Here is a 19,353-nt window from a genome sequence, read left to right as displayed (position 1 = left end):
TATGATACAATACATTAACAAAAGAAAGAACAAGAATCATATGATCCTCTCAATAGATGCAGAAAAAGCATTTGACAAAGTACAGCATCCTTTCTTGATCAAAACTTTTCAGAGTATAGGGATAGAGGGTACATACCTCAATATCATAAAAGCCATCTATGAAAAACCTACAGCGAATATCATTCTCAATGGGGAAAAACTGAGAGCTTTCCCATTAAGGTCAGGAACACGGCAGGGATGTCCACTATCACCACTGCTATTCAACATAGTATTGGAAGTCCTAGCCACAGCAATCAGACAACAAAAAGAAATCAAAGGCATCCAAATTGGCAAAGAAGAAGTCAAACTCTCACTCTTTGCAGATGATATGATACTTTATGTGGAAAATCCCAAAGACTCCACCCCAAAACTGCTGGAACTCATACAGGAATTCAGTCAAGTGGCAGGATATAAAATCAATGCACAGAAGTCCGTGGCATTCCTATACACCAACAACAAGTCAGAAGAAAGAGAAATTAAAGAGTCGATACCATTTACAATTGCACCCAAAACCATAAGATACCTAGGAATAAATCTAACCAAAGAGGCAAAGGATCTGTACTCAGAAAACTATAAAATACTCATGAAAGAAATTGAGGAAGACACAAAGAAATCGAAAAATGTTCCATGTTCATGGATTGGAAGAACAAATATTGTGAAGATGTCAATGCTACCTAGAGCAATCTACACATTCAATGCAATCCCCATCAAAATACCATCCACTTTCTTCAAAGAAATGAAAAAAATAATCCTAAAATTTGTATGGAACCAGAAAAGACCCCGAATAGCCAGAGGAATGTTGAAAAAGAAAAGCAAAGTTGGTGGCATCACAATTCCAGACTTCAAGGTCTATTACAAAGCTGTCTTCATCAAGACGTATGGTACTGGCACAAAAACAGACACATAGATCAGTGGAACAGAATAGAGAGCCCAGAAATGGACCCTGAACTCTATGGTCAACTAATCTTCAACAAAGCAGGAAAGAATGTCCAATGGAAAAAAGACAGTCTCTTCAACAAATGGTGGTGGGAAAATTGGACAGCCACATGCAAAAGAGTGAAACTGGATGATTTCCTTATGCCGCACACAAAAATAGACTCCAAATGGTTGAAAGACGTAAATGTGAGACAGGAGTCCATCAAAATCCTAAAGGAGAAGCCAGGCAGCAACCTCTTCAACCTGAGCCACAGCAACTTCCTCCTAGAAACATCGCCAAAGGCAAGGGAAGCAAGGGCAAAAATGAACTATTGGGACTTCATCTAGATAAAAAGTTTTTGCACAGCAAAAGAAATAGTCAACAAAACCAAAAGACAACCAACAGAATGGGAGAAGATATTTGCAAATGACATATCAGATAAAGGGCTAGTATCCAAAATCTATAAAGAACTTATCAAACTCAACACCCAAAGAACAAATGATCCAATCAAGAAATGGGCAGAAGACATGAGCAGACATTTCTGCAAAGAAGACATCCAAATGGCCAACAGACACAAGAAAAAGTGTTCAACATCACTCAGCATCAGGGAAATCCAAATGAAAACCTCAATGAGATACCACCTCGCACCAGTCAGAATGGCTAAAATTAACAAGTCAGGAAAGGACAGATGTTGCCAGGGATGCAGGGATAGGGGAACCCTCCTACACTGTTGGTGGGAATGCAAGCTGGTGCAGCCATTCTGGAAAACAGTATGGAGGTTCCTCAAAAAGTTGAAAATAGGGGCGCCTGTGTGGCTCAGTCATTAAGGGTCTGCCTTCGGCTCAGGTCATGATTCCAGGGTCCTGGGATTGAGCCCCGCATTGGGCTCCCTGCTCCGCGGGGAGCCTGCTTCTCCCTCTCCCACTCCCCCGCTTATGTTCCCTCTCTTGCTTTGTCTCTCTCTGTCAAATAAATAAATAAATAAAATCTTAAAAAAAAAGAAAGTTGAAAATAGAGCTACCATACCACCCAGCAATGGCACTACTGGGTATTTACCCCAAAGATACAAATGTAGTGATCCAAAGGGGTACGTGCACCCCGATGTTTATAGCAGCAATGTCTGCAATAGCCAAACTATGGAAAGAGCCAAGATGTTCATCGACAGATGAATGGATAAAGAAGATGTGGTATGTATATATATATATATATATATATACACACACACACAATGGAGTGCTATGCAGCCTTCAAAAGGAATGAAATCTTGCCATTTGCAATGACGTGTATGGAACTGGAGGGTATTATGCTGAACGAAAAGCATGTATCATATGACCTCACTGATATGAGGAATTCTTAGTTTCAGGAAACAAACTGAGGGTTGCTGGAGTGGTGGGGGTGGGAGGGATGGGGTGGCTAGGTGATAGACATTGGGGAGGGTATGTGCTATGGTGAGCGCTGTGAATTGTGTAAGACTGTTGAATTGCAGACCTGTACCTCTGAAACAAATAATACATTATATATGTTAAAAAAAAAAAAAAAGAAGATAGCAGGAAGGGAAAAATGAAGAGGGGGAAATCAGAGGGGAAGACGAACCATGAGAGACTATGGACTCTGAGAATCAAACTGAGGGTTCTAGAGGGGAGGGTGGTGGGAGGATGGGTTAGCCCGGTGATGGGTATTAAAGAGGGCACGTACTGAACGGAGCACTGGGTGTTATATGCAAACAATGAATCATGGAACACTACATCAAAAACTAATGATGTAATGTATGGTGATTAACTAAACATAATAAAAAAATTTAAAAAAAGAAGACACACAGATGGCCAACCAACACATGAAAAGATCCCCAACATCACTAATCATCAGGAAAATGCAAATCAAAACCATGATGAAAGATCTCACCTCACACCTATCAGAACTGAAAAGACAAGTATTACAAATACTGGTGTGGATATGGAGAAAAAGGAACCTTGTGCAGTGTTGGTGGGAATTTAAATTGGTGTAGTCACAGTTCAAAACAGTATGGAGATTCTTCAAAAATTTAAAAGCGGAAGTACCATAATATCCAGAAAATCCACTTCAGGGTATCTAGTTGAAGAAAATGAAAACATTAACTTGAGGAGGTGTATGCACCCTCTGTTTATTGCAGTATTACTTACAATAGCCAAGATATAGAAGCAACCCATGTGTCCATCTATAGATGAATGAATAAATAGAAGCATCATATATATGCAAAGGGATATTCCTAACAGAAAAAAAGAATGAAATTCTTTTTGATGGACCTACAAGGTTTTATGTAAATAAATTTAGTCAGACAAAGGCAAACACTCTATGATTTAACTGGTAATGTAGAACTTAAAAACAAACAAACACAGAAAACAGAAACAGACTCATATGTAGAGAGACTATAGCTGCAATTGCCATAGGGGAGAGGGCAGGAGGGATGGCTGAAAGAGGTGAAAGTAAGTCAGTGGTGCAAATTCTCAGTATAAAATAAATAAGTCACAGGGATGTAAATTACAGCATAGGGAATATAGCCAATAACACTGTATTAATTTTTCATGGTGATAGATGGTAATGAGCTTTATCACAATGATCATAGCATACTGTGTATAAATGTTAAATCCCTATCTCTGCACCTGAAACTACTATAATATTGAATGTCAACTATACATCATTAAAAATAAATACATAAAAATAAACATAAAATTATCACCTAATTTTGCAAAAAAACAAACAAACAAACAAACAAAAACCCAGAACTATAAACTGGTAGAAATATACATACAAATATCCTCAAAAATTATTCACAAATTAAATCCAAGAATTCCATTGATACAAACTAGGTAATTTAGATTTAATGTTTTATTTCTTTGGATGTGCATGTATCCTCTAATTGTGTTTTAAAAGTACTTTGTCCTCTCTCAATTTTTTCAGTTAAGTGAAATTTTCAAAAATTACATTCATTCCCCCCCGCCCCACATAGTTAACCTTAGGCTTTTCTCATTCATAACAAGTATTCCTATTAAAATAGAATCAACTTGTTATCATCGGAGGATGATTCAATGATTAATATGAGTAATTATTTAATATTCAAATCTTTGGCATGGTGCTATTGTTCAGTATTGTTCAATATTGTGTCCTTCCCGCAGGCGTTTAGTTTTTTTCAGCAGGAACCTAGATAACTTACTTACAAATAATAAGATGGATTGCAGGTATATTAAAACTAAGGCAAAACATTGAGAAGATAAGTTTGGAAATTGATGTTTTTGTGACAGTTACAATAAAGTTGAAAATGTAGTGAGTCTTCAAAATTAGTGTCAAATATTATTAAGTACCTGTTAAGGGGATGATGATTAGAATATTTTCAGTACAACAGAAATGACATAGGAAAGGCATAAGAAAAAGAAATATGTAACGGAAGATTTAGCAAACTTGTCTAAAAGTAAAACTTAAACATCTAAGATATTTTCACAAGGCCTAAGTTCCCAGTGTTTGTGAATCAGAGGGAAGCAAGTTAACAGCCTGGGTGGTCAAGTCTCTGACCCCAGTATCTTCTGGAACATAAAAATTTCTCAGAGGTACTTGTCAATGGACAAAAGAAATGACACACTACGAACTGAAACTGTGTACATTCTAGAGGTGTGTGATGAGATAACGGTCTTCAAAATAGGCCAAGTGTAAGAATTTCCTGTTCAAATTTTAAGTGACACACCGATGAGAAACCTACTTTTTCCACTATTGCCTCACTCTGAGCTCTCACAGGGTCAGCAGTCTGTGAAGACCACAGATATTGTTTGTTTACAAGAGTAACCTGGTCTCCCACTGAAAGATGCCCGACTCTCTGGCCAACAGAAGGTATGTGTCACTACTCTGCTCTCTCTCTACTAGTCACCTCATTTAGTGGGAGATACAAATGCTGGATAGGATGCCCCTGAAGCACAACAAATATACAATCAAATCACAGAGAACATTGGTATCTTTATTCCAACAGTCCAGGGTAACAGACAAGAGTAAATAGGAAATACATTGGAGAATTTCTTAAAATATTCAAATTCTTGCCTGTGGAGAAGTAATTAAGTGCATATATACGCACATAATTGTGTTTTCAAATCAATATAATTTCAAGTGAAATCCCATAAGCATCATGATAAGGAACAGCTAATTTTGGGTTTGTCATCAATATAGATATAATTACATATATTATTTGATCTTTAGCCCAGTCTTTAAAAATAAATTCTTAAAACAGATGAACATAGGTGAAGGGAAGAAAAGAGAGGGAAGGAAACCATAAGATATTCTTAACTATAGAGAAGAAACTGAAGGTTGCTGGAGGGGAGAGGGACTGGGGATGGACTAAATGCATGATGGGTATTAAGTAGGGCACTTGTAGTGATGAGCATTGGGGGTTATATGTAAATGATGAATCACTAAATTCTACTCCTGTAACCAATATCATACTATATGTCAACTAACTAGAATTATATAAATATTTGAAAAAAATAATTTCTTAAGATGAATCCATCAAATCATAAAAGCCAAATGTAATTCCTCATATAGTTGCTTTGATAAATGAAAGTTTGATTTTTCATGAAAAGCAAAATGAGGTACCTCTGGAAAATGCTAATTTAAACTTAAGTATGAAACAATTTAAAAACTTTTTAAAAAATTGAACAAAACTTGGCAAAAAAAGATATTTAATACTGAAAGATATTCCTACCTAATGGATTAGGTTACATGCTCTAAAGGATATGAATCAGTAATGATACTGTGACTATTGTGTTAAAAATACTTAAAATAACTAATATACTATTGAGATCTTAGAAAAGCTGGACGGGATATTAAGTGCTTTATGTGTATTATATTTTATATATATTTAATTCCCATTTTAGGTTAGTATAAACTAGGTGGCTAGACAGGAAGTAACTTCTTAAAGGTCATACTTTGTAAGTTTGAGAGCCAGGAGTAATTCCAGATTTCACTGACTGAATATTTACTTCATTTATTAGAATTCCTCAAACAACTAAAGCTTCCTTACTGCCTATGACATTCATAGGTCTTTCTGGAAGTTTGTACCAACAGTGTTCTTTCATAAATGATCTAAACTTTTATCTATCATTTTATGGTTTCATATCTTTACCATTAAATCAGTTGTCAATTTCTGTTGTTAAATAAGTACTTTTAAAAAATAATTTTTGTTTTTTTTTGTTTTCATTATTGCTCAGGTTTTGGATAAGTTTACTGTGTCATGTAACATTTTTCAACATATAAAATATATTTTTTTTAATTTAATGATTTCTCAGAGCTCCACAATTATTCAAAATAAAGACCACTTGATTGCACTACATGACCTTTTAGTAAAAAAATCTAAATACCCAAAAACGTCATTTACTACAGGAATTTCCTATGTGTTCAAAAACTAGTATTCCCTAATCTAGGGGACTCAATTTTTTAAACCAATAATGCATTTAAAACTTGTCAAAAAAATTGGTGCAGCATTTTCTAACACAGCATTTTAATATTAACCCAGTTATTCTAATAATGTTGACATGTTTCTGTGGAATCTGACCTTACATTAATAAGGACAATATCATTCATGAATTCTTTTCTTCTTCACTAATTTATTGCTTTACATTTTTCCAATCAATACTACTGTGTCAAACATAGAATATCATTGTAAAAACCACTTATTCTATCATGAAACCCTTCTTTAAAGCTCTAAGGTAACTAGTACCAGATTTTACATTGTCCAACTGCAAATGAGTACGATCACTCACCACACACTCCACCCAGTGTGACTGTCCTAGCAATCTTGTCATTACGTACACTATTCATCAAGTCCTTCAGTACGATCCCATTCAGCACTGTGCCTGACACTACTCAGCTGCAGAGATGAATAACCAAGGAGTTACCTGTGCAGAACTCAATCAGGTTAAGGGCTCAAAAAGACATCAAATGAAAGCTAAGGGCACTAAAAGTTCCATTTCAGTAACTGAGCAGGAAATAACCCACGCAGAATTAAATCTTCAAAATGCTTCTCAGGATCTTCAAGGCAATGTCAAAAATGACCCGTGGAAAGGTAAAACAATACACACATCGTCTAACGGTTCTAGGATGTGCAGTCGGGGTGCAGGGGTGTAGGGAATGAGTAAGGAATGATCTCCCATATTTTTCATTTGTGAGGATCAGAGCTTGGAGCTGGAATATGGTATTGGAATTGAAATCTGAGGACAAACCTTATTCAAGTTTTATAATCCGTGGTCTTTACCCAATCTCATGGGGGTAATATATTTACTGCAAATGTAATGGTATATTCTGAGAGAAGATTACAATGGTAGTTACAGGTTTGGGGTCCAAATTTTTGTATGTGATTCCTTGTGCGTTGTTGGGTCTTTTGTATGTAAATTTCCTAAATGATTATTTCCATCCATCCTTTCTCAGAATTTTCATTTCTCTTCCTACTATGTACCTTCATGTCCAGGGAAGCTCATTGCTGGGATCCTGGGAATCATCTGCCTTGTCTTGATGTCCACTGTGGTCACAATAGCTGTTATTCTCTGTAAGTAAGTGTTTGAATGACTACAAGGGAATTTTTCACTTTAATGATCATCAGTGCCTCGAAATGTTGCACAGTATTATGGAATTGTATTATCTCATTTTAATGCATGTTGCTCTAAGTGTGGAATGGTTATTCTGAATTTGTCAAAAGTAGACATAACAGAATAATTACAGAGAGTATTACACATATATTCGGATTTCATAACTCAAATGCAAGCTATAGGAGAGACGTAATTGAGATACGCAAATTAATTCTTGAGATGGGTTAAACCAAATATTGTAAAAGACTGTGAGATCGGTTCTTTAAACTTTTGGAATTATCTTTGCCCACATGTTCATTATTTATTCAATTTTTATGGGTAAAATCTATTTTATTACAGAGTTTTCTCATTCTAAACAATACACCAAACTTCAAACTAAGAAACTCAAATCATAGTGATTTATTTAGTGTAATATTAAGTTTTATTAAGTTTTATGAGGATTGCCTTAATTTTTTTAGTTCCTGAAGGACTGGTGCAGAACAAAACGTCCTCGGAAACAAAGACCCAGAAAGGTATAACATCATTTTCAAAATGATATTAGGATAATTTATATTTTATCTCTATCTTAAGCTAGACAAGGATGATAATAGATGCTTTTGGGGAAAATGAATTAGAAAATTGCATAATAAATTTTCAGAAATAATGAATATAGGAGAATATTATGTTTTATGCAACAGTATGAGGAAATATTCATTTAAAATCACCATACCGGGGGTGCCTATATGGCTCAGTCAGTTAAGTGTCTGACTCTTGGTTTTGGCTCAGGTTGTGATCTCAGGGTCCTGGGATTGAGCCCCATGTCCGCTCCATGCTCAACATGGAGTCTGCTTGAGATTCTCTCTCCCTTTCCCTCTGCCCCTCCTGTTCATGCTATCTCTCATATAAATAAATAAATCTTAAAATAAAATAAAATAAAGTCACCTACTCATTGTTACCAATGGCCTCAAATTTCCTCATGCTATAACACAATAAGAGATAAATCCTTATGCAATTCCAAAAAAGTGGTCTTGTTCAATGACTCAGGGCACATGTAGAGATGGACATTTTTGTATGTTTGCTTCATATGGGCACATAAATTAGGGGGGGGAAGGCTGACTCTTCTAGGAGTGTGCGTGTGTTTTGTTTTATTTTTGCCAGCTTGTGAGGGTAAATTGATGTGTTGTATACACATTTGTGTATACATATGCAAGTTGTAAATTTGCAAGTTTTAATATTCAAAGCCTTTTGGATAATATCTCATAATCTTTCTCCAGCATGTCATTGTCCAAAAGAGTGGATTACATATTCCAACAATTGCTATTACATTGGTACTGAAAAAAAATCATGGAATGAGAGCTGGTCATCCTGTGCTTCTCACAGCTCTAAACTGTTCCACCTGGATGATGAAGAGGAAATGGTGAGATTTCAAATGTTTCCAGATTTTATTAAAAGCTTGTCATTTAATGTTATACTTGTAGAGTTCATCCATATATTTGTACATATTTCTTGTTTATTTTAAAATCTGTTACTATTCCATTGTTTGACTCTATGATATTTATATTTTTATACTTTTAATGTATATTTTATAATTTCCAGTTCTTGCTTTTCAAAGAAAACCATACTTCAGTAAATGCTCTTTTACCTGAAATAACCTTACTTTTTTTTAACACATCAAGAAAACTAAATATATGAATGTGCACAATCATCACAAAATAGAAGCACACAATTACAAATCAGATCATGAACGATAAGTTTAGAGTCTCTTCTAACCCTGCCAATTTTAATAATGTGAAATATCTTCAATTATTTTTGGACTTTATATTGATGGAATCGTGCAGTATGCATTTTTATGTGTGTCTCCTTTTGCTCTCATATTTGTAATCCAACTGTATTATCGCATTTGTCTATATTTTGTGAATTTTCACTGCTGCTGCCTTATATGAATATGACATTTAAAATCTGTTCTCAGAAATTTAGTTCCATTTTGGTGTGTGGATATTATGAATAATTATTTAATGAAAGGCCTTTTCTATGTCTTTTTCCACATATTGTATTTATAATAATTTATTATACATAACTACATTGTAAATGGTATATTTCTAGAATGTAAATATTGCATTTTTCATAATAAAATAATGTATAAATATAACATTATAATTGTATTTACATATAATTATAATACATTTTCTTCTAAGCATTAGTATGAAACTGCATGGTCATAGATATGTGTGTCTTTCAATATATTAAATTATCCCTACACTTATCTAGTGTATTGTGTAAATACACATTGTACAAATAGTCCCTTGATCCAAAACTCTGTAGTCTCATAAAATTGAATACAATTAAGTTCTGGTGATTATATAACAGTATCATTTTTCTGGGCTGTGAGTCATTAGGATATTCTCTTTGGTGAGAATAAAAAGAGTTCAAGTGTGTCTTTTGCTCATTTCTCCTAATGGTGTTTTCTTTTGTCTTCTTAGAAGTCCTCGTCGTGTTTTAAATACAAGCACTTTTTTGGGTTTATGAGATGGAAATAGCTGTATCTTGCATTTTTACTCCCCTATTGGAGTCTTTTAATGATCCGAATTTTAATATTATCATGGTCCAATTTATCATTTGGGGTGTTAGTGATTATTTTGGACCTATTTCAGAAGTTACTCAAAATTCATGAATATAATTTCCTATATTACTTTCCTGGATTTACCTTTTTTTTTGTTTATTTATTTTTTAACCTTTAGTTAGGGTTTATGATCCACTTGGAATTTATTTTTTGTGACGCTGTGTTTATAAGCCTGGGAGATAAAAGTGAAGGTTACACTTTTCTACATCATGACCTAATTGATGCAGCATAATTTACAACAAAGTAGATCTTTTCTTCATACATAACTTTATACATTTAAAGTTAGATATATGGCCATATGTGTTCTAATCTGATTTATGTAAATAATATAGATATGAGATATCTCTGTATAAATAATTATATACACATATATCAGTCTACACAGTCTGTCACCACCCACAGCACTTTGACTAAAATGTAGAGCCTTACCTTCCTTGATGTCCCTTTACTGTGTCTCATTTCTACTAGACTTGTCTTAAATGTTTTCTACTTATATTGAGAATCACATGGATGTTATAATTTTGTTTCAACTGATGATTTTGCTTCAAATATCAAACAATTTAGACAATACAAGAGGTGAAGCAAATTCATGAGACCTAATGATAGTTTTATCCTTTCTTTGGTTGTCTCCTTCTTCCTGATGATCCAAGATTCCTTCTGTTATCATTTAATTTCTGTTTAGATATTTCCCTTTAGCAGTTCTTTCAGAGTGCATCTGGTGGTGACACATTTTCTTAGTTTTCCTTTATCACAGACTGTCTTGATTTCCCCTGCTTTCCTGAGTGATATTTTTGCTAGGTAGTCAATGATTTTTGATTGAAATAATACACTTAGCTTCTACATTTTTTTTGTCTTTCTAGCATGCATTTTTTCCATTATTTTGACTGGAGAGAAAAAAAACATTTTGGGGACTTTTGTCTGTACCCATTGGTGTCTGTGGTTTGCTCACCAGTCTGAGCTATGTGATAAAAGATAAATTCCAGGGCATTCACCGCCATGTCATTCCTTGGAGCTGGGGTGCCCAGTTCTGTCAGTTTTCTCATCACCTGTTTGAATCTTATGTTGTTTTGTATATAATGTCCAGGTATTTTATCTGTATTTGGTGGACGGAATAGGGAACAGTATATCCTCTCTATCTTGCTGGAACAGGAATTCTGATATGTAGTGGTTTTAATATGAATGTTCCTAAGACTAATAGTGTTAAGCATCTTTCCCTGTACTTATTTGCCATCAATATATGCTTTTTGGTGAAATTATCTTGAAATATTTTGGTTATATTTTTACTTTTTGCTATTGTATTTTGAGAATTCTTTATGCATCCTGGCAACAACTATTTTATTAGATGTATGATTTGTAAATATTTCCTCTCAAGTCTATGACTTGTCTTTTTCTTCAAAGAGCAGACATTATCTTAATGAACTACACTTCATCAATTTGTTCTTTTATGGGTCATGTTTTGTCGTTCTTTCTAAGAAATCACTGCACGACTTTAGGTCAGGTGTTTTTTCTAATACATCTTCTTGAAAGTTTATTATTTATACTTATGGTTGATCAATGTTTAGCATTTTTGTACATAGTATAAGGTATATATTATTAATTTCATTTGATACTGAATTGTTTCCACAACATTTGTTGTAAGACTATACTTTCTCCACAGAATGACTTTGCATCTTTGTTGAAATCTGCATTCCATATATGTGTAGGTATTAACTTTGCTCTTTCTCCTCGGTTTCTTTAATCTTGTATGTATTTTTATGTCAATCTATACTTTAAAAATCCTCCTTTTGTAAACAGTGCATTTGTATTAGTTCTTTTTCAGAGTTATCATATCTATTCTAGATCTTTGCATGGATGTTTACTTTTTATTTCTATCAGTTTAATTTTTTTAAATTAAGAATGAAAATTAGTTTTATCAGTTGCCTTCTGCATCAGAGAAATCACATCATCTGACCTTCTTTACTCTGCTAATGTGACAGATTAAGTTTATGTAATTTCACATGTAAATCCAACGTGGTATTGCTTCAGTAAATCCACTTATGTCATAGTCCATTATTTTTATATATTGTGAGAATCAGTTTATGATTGCCACTGACATGTAATTTCCTTTTTTTATTATTCCAAGAAAATGTACACAACACATATTTTGTTAGACCCTTTTTTCTACCTTATAAGGTAGAAAGGGTTTCTTTTTGGTTTTTAATTGGTATTTCATTTTTCTTTACTCATAAGGATCTAAATATTCTGTAACTGAGTATGAAAAGCTATCTGAATTACAGATTAAGTTATAGTAGAAGTTAAGACACTTCTGATATTTTTATTTCTTTTTGCTTTGGTTTTCACAAGTTGTATTTGGTAGGATTTTTTTCAATTTTATGTCTAGTTTTAAAGATATTTGCATATTTTCATAATATTCTATTATAGTAATTTTATTGTGGTATAATGTCCATACAGATGGTTGCACATGCAATACATGCCAACAGCTGGCTGAATTTTCAAGTGTCACCATCATATGAATGAGAAAATGAATATTACCAGCTCTGCAAAATGCCCCTTTCATGTTCTCACCTCCATTTATAAACATTTACATAAATAGAATCATACAGTATGCATATTTTATTTTTGGCATTTCCAGGGGAAACTGAACGTGTGTTTCATCCATATAGCTGAATTTGTAAATTGTCCGTGCTCCTTGCTGTTCTGTTGTCTGATTCTACTGCAGTGTATTCATCCATGTTATTGCTAATGCTCTTGGATACTGGGTATTGATCCATTTGGAGCTACCATGAGTTATTCTACTGTGCATACTTCACGATCAACTTTCAGCTAAGTATATGTTTATCATTTCTTTCTTCTCTAACTTTAATTGGCTCTTCTCTGTACAGCTAGCTTCTTGAGAGGGAAGATACTCAGATCATGCATTTTATAACATTCTTCCTTTTGAGTATAAGTGACAAAACTATGAACTGTCTCTAAACACTACTTTATTTTTATTTCTTTATTTATTTATTTTTATTTTATTATGTTATGTTCATCACCATACATTACATCATTAGTTTTTAAAAATTTTTTATTGTTATGTTAATCACCATACATTACATCATTAGTTTTTGATGTAGAGTTCCATGACTCATTGTTTGCGTATAACACCCATTTAGTTCCACCCTAAAAGTCTGATATATTCTCAGTTTAGTATCATCCAGTACAAGGTATTTTCACAGATTTCATTTTTGAACTGTAAATTTTTCAGAAGTTTATCACTTTTCCACATGTTTGGAAATTTCCCACATTTCTTTCTATTGTTGCTTCTAATTTATTCCTTTGTCTTTGGAGAATATACTTTGAAAATTCCCATCCTTTAAATGTTTGATCCCTATTTATGACCTAGAAGAATAATTTCTATGTATGTCAGGTATGTCAGGCTGGTTGCTAGTGCTTTTACAGTCTTCCATAAGCCTCTGGATTTTGTGACCTGCTGTTCTCTCACTGCTTAAGGAAGAGCTTTTAAATCGCCAATTACATGCATTGAATTGTTCATTTATCCTTCCAAATCTGTCAGTTTCTATTTCATGTGTTTGAGGGTTCTGTTGTTAGGTGAATACTGTATGTTTATAATTATTTTATCTTCATCTCATATTGACAGTCTTAACGTGTTGCAATGTTTCTTTTAATTTCTAATAATATTTCTTGCTTTAACAGCTACTTTGTCTCATATTAGAACAGCCATTTGTGCTTACTTATGGGGTTACTGTTTGTAGGGTAGATCTTTTGTTATCCTTTTACTTTCACCTCTTTGTGCCTTTGAATCTAAAATGTGTGTGTTATGGAAAGCATAATGATGGATCTTATTATTTTTTTTAATTCAGTATGACAAGTTCTATCTTTTGATTGGAATATTTACTTAATTAACATGAATGTCATTATTGGAATAGTTGGATTTAGGTCTCCCATTTTGCTATTCATTCTATGTTTCTGTCTTGTTTCCTTCTTCCACCTTATCTGACATCTTTTGTATTAAACATATTATTTTAGTATTCCATTTTAATTCCTCTTTGGTGTCTTAGCTGTATTCTTAAGCTATTTCCTTGTAGTAAGTGGGTATAACAAAAATCTTTTGTTTGTTTTTACTGAGATGTAATTGACATAACAGTGTGTAAATTTAAGGCATGCAATGTGTTCATTTGATACATTTATGTATTACTGATTGATTACTATGGTAATCTTAGATAATATCTTTCTCATGTTACTTATTTATCACTTTTGTGCGTATTGAGAACAGCTAAGATTTAGTCTTAGCAACTTTGAAGTTTATAATACAGTAATGCTGATTATAATCGCTATATTGTACATTAAACTTCCAGAACTTATTATGTACTAGTTGTAACTTTGTATTCTTAAACATCTCCCCAATTCCCGTTCCTCACAGTCCTTGGTAAATAGCCTTATACTCTTTGTTTTTACAAGTTCAGTGTTTCAGATTCTACATGTAAGTGAGACCATACAGTATTGGTCTCTACCTGTCTGATTTTTGTCACTTACATAATGCCTTCAAGGTCCATCCATTTGTCACAAATGACAAGATCTCCTTTTTCATGACTGAATAATATTTCAGTGTGTGTGTGTGTGTGTGTGTGTGTGTGTGTGTGTGTGTGTGTGTATAAAACACCTTCTTATCTGTTGGCAGATACTTAGGTTCCTTCAATAATTAGGCCATTGTGAATAATGTTGCAATGAGCATGGGTGTGCAGTATACCTTTGAGATAATGATTTCAGTATTTAAATATATATGTAGGAGTGACATTACTGAATATAATGGTATTTTTATTTGTAATTGCTTGAAAAAAAGCTGTACTATTTTCCATTGTGGCAGCACCAATTTACATTTCCTCCAAAGGATTTCCTTTCCTTCAGATCCTCACCAATATTTGCTTATGTTTTTGGAAAAAACAATTCTAACAGGTGTGAGGTGACATTTTATTGTGGCTTTGATTTGCATTTCCCAGATGATTAGCGATTTTGAGTACCTTTCTTATACCTATTGGCCATTTTTACGTCTTCAGAAAAATGTTACTCAGCCCTGTGCCCATTTTTGAAATTGGATTATTTTCTTTGTTTTTATTGCATTGGTTGAGCTATTTATATATTTTAGATACTGGTCCCCTATCAGATATATAGTTTACAATATTTCTTCTGTTCTGTACATTGTCCTTCAAAACATTTTGTTCTTTCCTTTGCTGCGCACAAGCTCTTTAGTTTAATGCGGTCCCACTTTTCTCCTCTTTTTTAAGATTTTATTTATTTATTAGAGAGAGAGAGCATGAGTGGGGGAGTGGGGACAGAGGGACAAGCAGGCTCCCCTCTGAGCAGAAAGCCCAATGCAGGGCTCGATCCCAGAACCTTGGGATCACGACCTGAGCCAAAGGCAGACGCTTAACCAACTGAGCCACACAGGCATCCCAGGACATATTTTTAAGTTATTGTTTCCATGGGGGACACTGGTTCCAACTGGAGGGGGATAACATTGATAAGACAAAGGAATAAGAAGCTCTGGGCTCTCTCTCGAGAGAGAGCATGAGCAGGGGGAGTGGGGGCAGAGGGACAAGCAACTCCCCGCTGAGCAGAGAGCCCTATGTGGGGCTCAATGCCAGGTGGAAGCTATATTACCCATTCCATAATTTTCACACTGACTTGAGTCTCTCATGATCCACCTTGTTCCCTCAGGAGTATTTCTTTGTCTGTGTTTGCATGTGTTCTTCAGTCATTTCATTAAGTATTGAGTTGTGGATTTCTATGTGTTAATTCTATTATTAGTTTGCTGAGTCTCTGTGGTCCATAAATATTTTAAAATGATATTTAAGAAGTTGTTCATTCATTGTGACTTATGATTGTTTTTTTGCTTTCCTCCCCCCTGCTTATCTTCTCCTTCTCAAATTGTATTTAGAACTATGCTGTTTTTTTTTTTTTTTTAAGATTTTATTTATTTATTTGACAGAGAGAGACACAGCTAGAGAGGGAACACAAGCAGGGGGAGTGGGAGAGAGAGAAGCAGGCTTCCTGTTGAGCAGGGAGCCCGATGTGGGGCTCGATCCCAGCACCCTGGGATCATGACCTGAGCCAAAGGCAGACGCTTAACGACTGAGCCACCCAGGCACCCCAGAACTATGCTGGTTTTCCTGATACTGTTTTGAAGGTTTCTGAACTCTGTCAATTTTTCTGTTTTTTTCTTTCTTATTTTATGAGATGAATAAATTCTGTTATTCTTTCCTCAATTTCATCAATTTTTTCTACTGTATCTCAAATTCTCTGGAGAGCCCATTTAGTGAATTTCATTTAGGTATACAATGATAAACTAAGAATTTCTCTGTGGTTTATTCATATAGTTTTATTTCTCTATTGATATTTCCTATTTACTATATTGCTGCCATCATATGTTAATTTAATTATCTGAACTGTTTTCTTTCTAATTTCCATATATTTATAAACAGTACTTAAAATACTTTTTTCTAGTAAATACAATACCTTATCCCAGTAGAAGTTTATATTGACCCATACATTCCCTTAGTGTAGAAGATATTTGCCATTTCTTTTCATGTTTTTTTTTTAAATCTTTTAGGTAGATACTTTTGATAGTATAATTTAGTAAACATGCATTCTATTTCATATTCTTAGATTTATATTTTGTATAAGTTGCATACACTTTACTGCTGGATCTTCTCCCCTATAATCTGCCTGCTAATATTTTTGTTCGGTATTTCCAAATTCTTATTCTTTTAGCCTACTTTCTTAGGGATTGCCCTTGTGATTTTGTAGCTTAGATGTTACTTGCAAGTTTTTTTTAAAAGACTGTGTTCCAGAACTGCAAGTCAGTAGGGCTTCCACCCTCTACCATGTGATGTGTGTGTGTGTGTGTGTGTGTGTGTGTGAGAGTGTGAGAGAGGAGTGCTCACAACTTGAACATCAGTTCTCAAGTCTCCTTCTGCTTTTACTTTCTACTGGGTTCATCTTGGTCTCTTCTCCATGTGTATATATTTTTTTCCATCAGCCAAGAGTGTATAGGGAGCTCATGTCAACTCTTCTGTTGTACTTTCACTAACAGTATTTTTCCTATTATATTTAAGGGGGTCACAGTGCTTGACAGGAAAATTGCTACCTCCAACTTTTTTTTTCTGGAATGAAAACAATTTTATTGATACCTGAGAAAAAGTGCAGGAGAAATATTCCTAATGACCATGTAGCCTGTCCCCTTGGGCCAGACCAGGCCAGGAGACTTCCCTTACCTGCCTTTGAGCCCTGGGTCATTTGGGGCCTCACTGACTAGCTCCCAAAGGCTGGAGAAGTCCGCAACAAGAGTCTGGAGAGACAGCATCTGCAGTCATGGCTCCAGAGGCTAGAGCAGGGTCCGTGGGAAGTCACACCATTCAAGATCTAGGGTCTCTTGGGTCACAGCCCCAAGTCTGATGGAAAACAACTCCACCCAGGCTCCCAGATCCAGGCAAGCGGGGCTGTCAACTGCTCCAGACACACATGGGTTTTCCTCATTCATTACCATGCAAAATCATCACGCTGCACTGAGAAGTCAATAAGCTATTTCACCCCCTTCCCCGATGCTAATCAAGTCTCCCCTGTGGCACCAGCACCATTGCTTTTGCAGCTTCTTCAAATTATAGAACCACAAGTTTCTGGATCCTTGAGCTCCGAGGGGCAGATAGAGAGGCATGGGAGCAGTGCTGGGCAAGAAGACTACAGATATGTTTTCTTCTTACTTGAATCTCTAGGAATTTTTTCAAAAAATAGATATTTCACAAAATATTATTAACCTTTGATAAATTATCAAAACCCTGAAATTGTTACCTTTCTCAGGTTGTCCTCCTCACTTACTTCCCCTAAGATATTTTTATAACATGTCCAGTGTGTAATATTATATTAAAATTTGAAAGATTCTATAAAGTAAGAAAGAATTAACTGTGTTTGTTACTACAAATTCAAATAAGAGCTCTTATTTGACTTCTAAAAAAATTTTGTTTTCTCATAGTGTTTGTTCAGCCACCTCATTCGGTCTTCATGGATTAGTATAGTTTCCCAGAACACCAATATTAATTCATTTGTGTGGCCAAAAGACTCGACCTCCTTTCCTAAAGTGTAAGTTTCTTGACAACTTTTGTATTTTATGCCTTGAGAGGACTAATCTTACAAAGAATAAGTGCAGTATGTGAACAATTCTATAACACATGTGTTAAAGTGTTTCTATAGAAAAATGATATGGGAAATATTCAGATTTAGATGTACAGCTATTAGTCTAAATAAATTGTTTGTTCTTCAAAATATTGTGATTTATATTTTTAAGAGTAATGAGATATAATTCTCTGTATTTCAGGTCCTCAGTTTCTTCAGAGAGTGACAAGCATTGTCCATTTTTCAACTTTGACTCAAACAAAACTTCTTTTGAATGCTGCTTAGATCTAAAAATATATGTTTGTAAGCACTAGGCATTTTAGTTACCTAAGCTATCTCACCATCTATAAAGAACATATATCTCATTTCTTCAAAAGCCATACAATTATTTTCTCAGAATCTTTTCAAATACAATTTTTAGAGCAATTTTAGATTCACAGCTAAATTAAGAGGAAGGTACAGAGCTGTCCTATATTATCCCTGTATGCACACGTGCATGGCCTCTCCCGTTATCAGCATCACTCACTAGAATGCTTCATTTGTTACCAAGGATGAATCCACAGTGATGCATCAGAATCATGCCAAGTCCAAATTGTACCCGAGGTTTCACCTTTGGTGTTGTAGAACTTTTTTTTCAATCTTTATTTATATGTAAAATATATATGCCCAGGTACATATTATGCATTTCTTTAGTATTTGCTATTTAAATTATCGATAAATTGCACATCATAATATCAAGCACTGTCATTGTAAAGTCTTCAATAAGGTAATCAATCCACTCATCTTTCCAAATGAATTGATTTGTCCTAGCCCTTAAAGGGCTGCAAATAAGAGTTGAACAACCCAGGGTGGTGTGGTTATCAATCAGAATGAAAACCGGTCAGAAGACAGAAACTAGGGGAAGATTCATGTAAACAATTATTATCTATTTGTAAGGGAAAGCCTACTAAGAGGAAATGCTACTAAAATTAAAAATCATGAAGAGTTTCTTAGGGTTGAAGGAGAGTACACAAAGGAGGGATCACTGGGCA

General features: G+C 34.5%; 1 protein-coding gene across 1 annotated transcript; it reads left to right on the top strand.

Moving 5' to 3' along the window:
* The first annotated feature begins 6,807 nt into the window (after positions 1 to 6,807).
* On the top strand, positions 6,808 to 18,636 carry LOC118540785 (NKG2-A/NKG2-B type II integral membrane protein-like). The gene is made up of 6 exons (XM_036100109.2): positions 6,808 to 7,034; positions 7,437 to 7,514; positions 8,013 to 8,066; positions 8,808 to 8,950; positions 18,183 to 18,289; positions 18,525 to 18,636. Exons 1-6 carry the CDS (start codon positions 6,848 to 6,850, stop codon positions 18,634 to 18,636), a joined length of 681 nt encoding a protein of 226 aa, XP_035956002.2. The 5' UTR covers positions 6,808 to 6,847.
* The last annotated feature ends 717 nt before the right edge of the window (positions 18,637 to 19,353 follow it).

Source organism: Halichoerus grypus, chromosome 6 (assembly GCF_964656455.1).
Source record: "Halichoerus grypus chromosome 6, mHalGry1.hap1.1, whole genome shotgun sequence".
Classification (NCBI taxonomy): Eukaryota; Metazoa; Chordata; class Mammalia; order Carnivora; family Phocidae; genus Halichoerus; species Halichoerus grypus.
This window is presented reverse-complemented; position numbering and strand designations above follow the sequence as displayed.

Bases quoted from the DNA above. Each gene is read 5' to 3' on its own strand.
- LOC118540785 (XM_036100109.2), top strand. From the start codon at position 6,848: ATGAATAACCAAGGAGTTACCTGTGCAGAACTCAATCAGGTTAAGGGC. The intron at 7,035-7,436 runs GTAAAACAATAC...CTTCATGTCCAG, and splicing joins CAAAAATGACCCGTGGAAAG to GGAAGCTCATTGCTGGGATC. The intron at 7,515-8,012 runs GTAAGTAAGTGT...TAATTTTTTTAG, and splicing joins CACAATAGCTGTTATTCTCT to TTCCTGAAGGACTGGTGCAG.